General features: G+C 37.9%; 1 protein-coding gene across 1 annotated transcript; it reads left to right on the top strand.

Moving 5' to 3' along the window:
- The first annotated feature begins 6,213 nt into the window (after positions 1-6,213).
- LOC113294878 lies at positions 6,214-6,648 on the top strand. Its single transcript, XM_026543252.1, has one exon. It carries the CDS (start codon positions 6,214-6,216, stop codon positions 6,646-6,648), a length of 435 nt encoding a protein of 144 aa, XP_026399037.1.
- The last annotated feature ends 663 nt before the right edge of the window (positions 6,649-7,311 follow it).

Consider the following 7,311-nt stretch of genomic DNA (forward strand, 5'->3'; position numbering starts at 1 on the left):
GGCTGCTTTGGAGGCGAAATACCAAGCTGAAACTGCCGGAAGTAAGAAATTCTTGGTAGCTAGGCTTTATGAGTATAAAATGGTGAATGACAAATCTGTGGTTGATCAATTCCTTGAACTCCAGCAAATTATGAATGAAATTCTTGCCGAAGGTATGGTGATTGATGAAAATTTTCAAGTGTCTATTGCTATCGAGAAATTGCCTACTTCCTGGTCCGAGTACAAGAAGAAAATGAGACATGAAACTGCTGAAGTTACTATGGTTGAACTGGGTAAGAAAATTCAAGTTGAAGAATTGTTGTGCTCTCTTCAAGGGACATGTCTTACAAAGCTCATGTGACCGAACACAAAGGTTCCATTGCTGATAAGAACCGAAACAACTCCAAGAAACCTCCAGGCAAGAAAGGTATGTTTCAGAAACCTAAATCTAGCATTAATAAAATTAAGGGTGATTGCTATGCTTGCGGAAATCCTGGCCATATGGCGGTTCACTGTAGAAACCGTAAGGACCTTAAAAAGAAAAATAATGCTAATTTGGTTGAAAACAACAAAGATGAATTTTCTGGCACGGTGTCTGAAGTAAATTTGGTAACAAATGTGAGAGACTGGTGGGTACACTCTGGGGCTACCAAACATGTCTGTGGGAACAAAGAAATGTTCACCTCCTACAGTAAGGTAGGGGAAGGAGAGAAACTCTATATGGGTAACTCATCTGCAGCTGCGGTTGTAGGAAAAGGCAAAGTTGGGCTCAAGATCACTTCTGGCAAGACTCTCACTTTGAATGAAGTTCTTCATGTTCCGGACATCTTCAAAAATCTTGTTTCTTGTGTTGTTTTAGATGATAAGGGTTTTAAAATTGTAATAGAATCTGGGAAATGTGTTGTAACTAAGGGTAAGGATTATGTGGGGCAGGGTTATAAGACTGAGGGTCTGTATAAGCTTAATGTAAACTCTGCTGTAATGAATAATAATGATTCTCCTGCTTATGTTTGTGAGTCTTTGAACGTTTGGCATGGTAGACTTGGACATGTAAATTATAAATCAATGCTTAAACTAGCCAATGTGGGCTGCATACCCAAATTTAGTTTGGAAAAGGAACACAAATGTGAAATATGCGTAGAATCAAAGTATGCTAGAAAACCTTTTAGCAAAAATGTTCATAGAAATTCTAAACCCTTATAATTAATTCACTCAGACCTAGTTGACATGAAATCAGTTCAAACTAGAGGCGGTAAGAAATGGTTTGTTACCTTTATAGACGACTGTACTAGGTACTGTCATATTTATATGCTTAGAGGTAAGGATGATGCCTTAGAAGCATTTAAGAGGTATAAACTAGAAGTTGAAAACCAATTGAATACTACCATTAAAACCATTAGGTATGACCGTGGTGGAGAGTACATAACTCCTATAGGATATTTCTGTGTAGAACATGGCATAATACACGAGGTTACCCCTCCTTATTCTCCTCAGTCGAATGGAGTAGATGAACGTAAGAACCTCACCCTTAAGGAGATGATGAATTCCATGTTAATTAGTTCAGGATTACCTTCGAACTTGTGGGGGGAAGCTGTCCTCTCAGCCTGCTATATCCTGAACAGAGTACCTTTTAAAGGATCAGATAAAACTCCATACGAATTGTGGAAAGGTAGACAACCTTCTTTAGCATACTTTAAAGTGTGGGGGTGTTTGGCTAAGGTTCAGATCCCTAAACCTAAAGCAACCAAGATAGGATCCAAAACTGTTGACTGTGTCTTCATAGGGTATCCTGAGCATACACCTGCATATAAATTTATGGTTGTGAATTCTGATGTTTCTGAAATTGGTGTAAATACTATTATGGAGTCTAGGGATGCTGTATTTTTTGAAAATGTTTTTCCTTTAAAATCTGACTCTCGTAAGAGAGGAGTTGATCCCCTAGATGTTCCTTCAACCAGTCAGACTTTACCTTTAGAGGAAGATGAAGTAGAATTTGATCTTAGGAGGAGTAAAAGGGCTAGAACCAAAACCTCCTTTGGACTTGACTTCATAACACTAGCAGAGTCTGATCCTCAGACTTATAGAGAAGCCATGACTTCTTCTGAAGCTCCGTGGTGGAAAGAGTCTTCTATTAGTGAAATGGAATCCATCAAAGAAAATGATACATGGGAGATAGTAGATTTACCTCCAGGGTGTAAGGCCATAGGATGTAAATGGATCTTCAGGAGGAAACGTAACATAGATGGAACTATTCAAAAATACAAGGCTAGGTTAGTAGTCAAAGGCTACAAACAAAAGGAAGGTGTAGATTTCTTTGATACTTACTCACCCGTTACGAGAATTACTTCCATTAGGATGTTAATTGCTATAGCCGCGGTTCATAACCTAGAAATACATCAAATGGATGTAAAGACAGCTTTTCTACATGGTGAATTAGATGAAGAAATTTACATGGAACAACCTGAGGGCTTTGTAGTGAAAGGTTGTGAAAACAAAGTTTGTAAACTGAAAAAATCTTTGTATGGATTGAAACAAGCACCTAAACAATGGCATGAAAAATTTGATCATGTAATGTTTTCTAGTGGTTTTAGAATCAATGAATCTGACAAGTGTGTATATACTAAGCTTGTAAATGATGCCTGTGTGATTGTATGCTTGTATGTTGATGATATGCTTATACTTGGTACAAACATGGATGTAATTAATTCCACTAAGAACATGCTGAATGAGAAATTTGACATGAAAGACTTAGGCCTCGCAGATGTAATCTTAGGGATGAAAATTAGGAGAAATTCTAACGGTTATAGTCTTAGTCAATCTTATTATGTTGAATCTGTGCTTAGAAATTCAATCATTTTGATTGTAAACCTGCTTATACTCCGTATGATCCTTGTTGTAAGCTCAAAAAGAACAGAGGTAATGGAGTATCACAACTCGAATACTCACGAGTTATAGGAAGTCTGATGTATTTGATGAACTGTACTAGGCCAGACATTGCTTATGTTGTGAGTAGGTTAAGTAGGTATACTTGTAATCCAGGGCAGGAACACTGGGATGCACTTTTTAGAGTGTTGAGGTATTTGAAATACACATTGACCTTTTGTTTGAATTATGAAAGGTATCCTGCAGTCCTTGAGGGATTTTGTGATGCAAACTGGATATCAGACTCAGAGGAGTCTAAGTCTACGAGTGGATATGTTTTCACTCTAGCATGTGGGGCTGTTTCTTGGAAGAGTTCCAAACAGACCTGCATAGCTCGATCCACTATGGAATCTGAGCTTATTGCGCTAGATAAAGCAGGAGAGGAAGCCGCTTGGCTAAGATGCTTTTTAGAAGACATTCCTCTCTGGCATAGGCCTGTGCCGGCTATATCTATACATCGTGATAATCAAGCTGCCATAACTAAAGCTAAAAACAGCTACTATAATGGGAAGTCTATACATATTAAAAGAAGACACGATACCCTAAAACAACTAATCTCAAAAGGCGTTATTTTCATTGATTGGGTTAAGTCCAAGGAGAATATCGCGGACCCTTTGACGAAAGGTTTGTCCAAGGAGATAGTTAGTAATGCATCTAAGGGGATGGGGCTTAGGCTCATTAAATAAACTTGCCATGAAGGATACTCAACCTTGCTGACTGGAGATCCCAAGATCAAGGTTTCGATGAGAAACTAATTTGTGGCGGGTCAAGGTAAACACTATCAGAGAATTCATTCTCTGCCCCTTCCCTATGGTGTAGACGTGATAGTGTGACTGCATGTGAGGATGACTTTCTATTAAGTCTCAATGAGTTCTATAGTTTAAATTTTAGATTGAAGTGGGGGGTAGCAGTAAACACTCTTGATAGAACTCATCTATATGAATGTGGAAGTGGGTCGTTTCCTATGAGAAGAGAGCTGATTCTCTAGAGCATTCGGAGAAACGGGATTTGTCCAGGGCCAAAAAGGACACAACGACACGAACTCGACAGCACCGAGAGAGATATCACGCGTGGTTATTATCGCGGATTACACCAAACGATGACAGTTCAAGACATCGCGTTCACTGTCCATCAAGTATTTCCGGCAATTTCTCACTAAGCAAAGGTTCAAGACCTCATGGACACCTCTTGCCTAAGTGGTATTTCTCGCTTTCCGTTTTCTGATTTTTTATCGGTATTTCATTCATGTGGGGGATTGTTAGAGAAAATGAGTTTATAAAATAGTTTGGTTTTTGGTCTTGGTGGGATTGGAACTTAGGATCTATTGGTCACTAAGGACACTAGCTCATTTTCACTATTTGTGAATGAACCTTTAGTCCCACATAGGGAAAACTAAAGATGATACCTCTCCATAAGTATTGAAAATTTTGATATTAGAGTGGCCCTTGGGTCATTAGCACTTTTGTGCGACGGAGAGGACTTAGGAAATGGGCTAGTTGGTGCAATCACACATTTTCACACACGCGCGGTGCTTCGCACCGAAGCACGCACGCCGCCGTCCGTCCGGGCGGGCGGGCGGGCCGGGCTCGGGTGTGGGTGTGGGTGTGGGTCAAGACTTATCTTTTTTGACAAAACTTCTTTTGAATTTTTGAATTAATACTTAAAAGATTTCAAACAAAATAAATATTTGGGCGTCATTATGTCTATGCATGAAAGTTATATCAACATTAATTTGCATGAACGTTTTATATCAAACTTAAATTTGCATGAACGTTTTTATTTCAAGTTTAAATTTGCATGAACGTTTTATATCAAACATAATGACGCATGAACGTTTCAAACCGTTGGAAAAAATCTGAATTAATTGAAATTGTTTTAATGCGCGTTTATGAGACCTCTCTCTATTCTCCCCTGTATAAAGCGTACACTTTCTCTCATTTCGTTTTGTGTCCAGAAGAGCTACTATCCTCTTCTTTTCGTCTTCTCCCCATGTGTGGTCCTTTATTTTTATTCCGTGCGCAATTGTTGTTGAGGTCGTAAGAGTGGGCAAGTACCGTAGTGCTAACAGTGCTTGCAACGGGCAGTTTTATCCTAGATACGAACTTGACCACAGGGTATATGCATCACTCATTCTTGAGGCGTATCGGTCAAATATCGTGTTAAGGACAACGTGTTGAACAGTGACTCTGTCCTCTGTTTGCAGTCCAATTGAGTGTCTATTTACTTTCCAGAAATTAATCCTTTTATTCTTACAGACGCAACAGGAACTACGTGTAGTTCCTATGTCGTGTAGTTGGATCCATGCCAAACACCTAACATTTGAATGCATCCCGTGACTTATCCTTTTGACTGCACTACATCCTCCAACTACCTCCGTATTAAGCGTGCCAAACGGACACTAATTCTTATTTGTCGAATTCAAAATCGTATTAGCTGGGGCTGACTCATGGTCCAAGAGGATGCATCGTTTGATAGGAGAAAAACAATTGAGAATAGAAAATCAATATTTCTAAGTTGGCGACTACATATATACATATAATATGAACAATTTGAGAGATAATCGTTTGATTGGATCTTTGATTTGAACAAGTTTAGAGAAAGGGAACGGATTTAGTGTGAGCAATATTTTATTCCCATGACAACTTCAAGCATATGCTATTACACATTCTCCCCACGTTTGGTGGGTTGAGTTCCTTTGTGTTTGGCTTATCCCCAAGAGGTATAGAGGTGCAGAAGTATCCGTGCATTCTTGTAATACGTAACAGAGGGAAGAATTTGCATTTTCTAAGCGAGGAGCTGTTTTGAAGAAATGCATGGAAATAGTTTAAAACAATCAGTGAGATGGGCTTATAGAAAAATCAGCTTACAGAAAAATGTTTGAAGAACAGATCGGTTTGTTGGCCAAAGAATACAAACTATCTTCAAAAAGCTCTGGAAGTTACCTATTCTACCTAGAATAGCTCAGTTCATTTGAAAATGTTTGAAAGACATTCTACAAACAAGAGATAAGTTGGTCTATGTCATACAAAATGGAGATTATAGTCGTCCTCTATGTTCACAATCCTTGGAGACTTCATCTCACAGTATTTTGCACTGCAATTTCTCAAAAACAGTATGGTTTGCTGTCCTGGGTATTTATATTCAAGATGATGCAAATTTGGTTGAATGGTTTTGTGACTGGTTTGACAGACTGAAAGCTCATCTAATACAAGAGGAACATCTGTGCAGAATAGCTATTACAACATGGTGCATTTGGAATGCGAGATGTGATAATTATTTAAAGGAAGGAAGATCACTCCAGAATCAATAATTATGAAGAGCATGTTAGAAATAGAGCTCCTGAAACCAAGAAGAGTCATTGCCGTTCCAAATACTGCCAGACAAAATATGATAAATTTGCACTGGAATCCTCCTAGTATAGGCACTTATAAGATTAATGTTGATGGTTCTTTTAACTATTCTACAAAATTAGGTGGTATTGGTCTAATACTTCGTGATTTTGCAGGTGCTCACAGGGGATCCAAATGTATCTTCTTAGAAACGGCGCTGAGTCCAGAACATTTGGAGTGCAAAGGTTTATGGGAAGCATTACAATGGGTTGAGGATATGAAGCTTGATAAGGTGATATTTGAACTGGACTCACAATTGGTAGCTGATGCAGTGAATCGAGAGAACTTCAACTCAGATTGGAGGATTTACAATTTAATTTTAGACATAAAGAGTATGCTTAAGAATAAAACTTTATAGCAATGCAATTATGTGCCAAAAGAACAAAATAAGGTTGCTGATATTTTAGCTAAGTTAGATAGAGTTTCTTTTTGAAGTAGTGTTTGGATTTCATCAATATCTGATAAGACTGTATCTCAACTACAAGAGGACGCTCTTCATCTAACGCAAGTCTCTTAATCAATGAAATTTCCAGCTTCAAGAAAAGAAAAAAAACAGTGAGATGGGCTCCATTTTGGGGTTGAAATTCCTTGTCCGAAAAATATCCGTCGAGATATCATTAGTGGTCTTGCGGAAAATCATGATGACTCGGTGATAATTTTCAATGTTTGTGTGCTTATTAATCTGCTAAAAAAAAGAAAAAAAGATTGCCTTTACGATACTACCGTTTTACTGAAGAATGGTTATTTGATATAAAATCGCATATGAAATTAACACATGATCTCAGATCAAAACTATGTATTATATCTTATCTTACTTATACTAATATAAAGAAAAGAAGCGTTTTTGGTAGAAGACCTCATAAATTATTAAGTTGTCCTCTTTTTAATCACTAAGCTCTATTATATCACGTAATTTCAATTAAAATTAAGTGTAGAAATTGAAAAAGCGGGGGTCTAACAACACCACCCAATATTTCTCTTAGCAATTTGTATGGATAATCTCCAATATACTTTTTATGAG

This window comes from Papaver somniferum, chromosome 7 (genome assembly GCF_003573695.1).
Source record: "Papaver somniferum cultivar HN1 chromosome 7, ASM357369v1, whole genome shotgun sequence".
Taxonomy (NCBI): domain Eukaryota; kingdom Viridiplantae; phylum Streptophyta; class Magnoliopsida; order Ranunculales; family Papaveraceae; genus Papaver; species Papaver somniferum.

Coding starts and splice junctions, on each gene's coding strand:
- LOC113294878 (XM_026543252.1), top strand. CDS start 6,214: ATGAAGAGCATGTTAGAAATAGAGCTCCTGAAACCAAGAAGAGTCATT.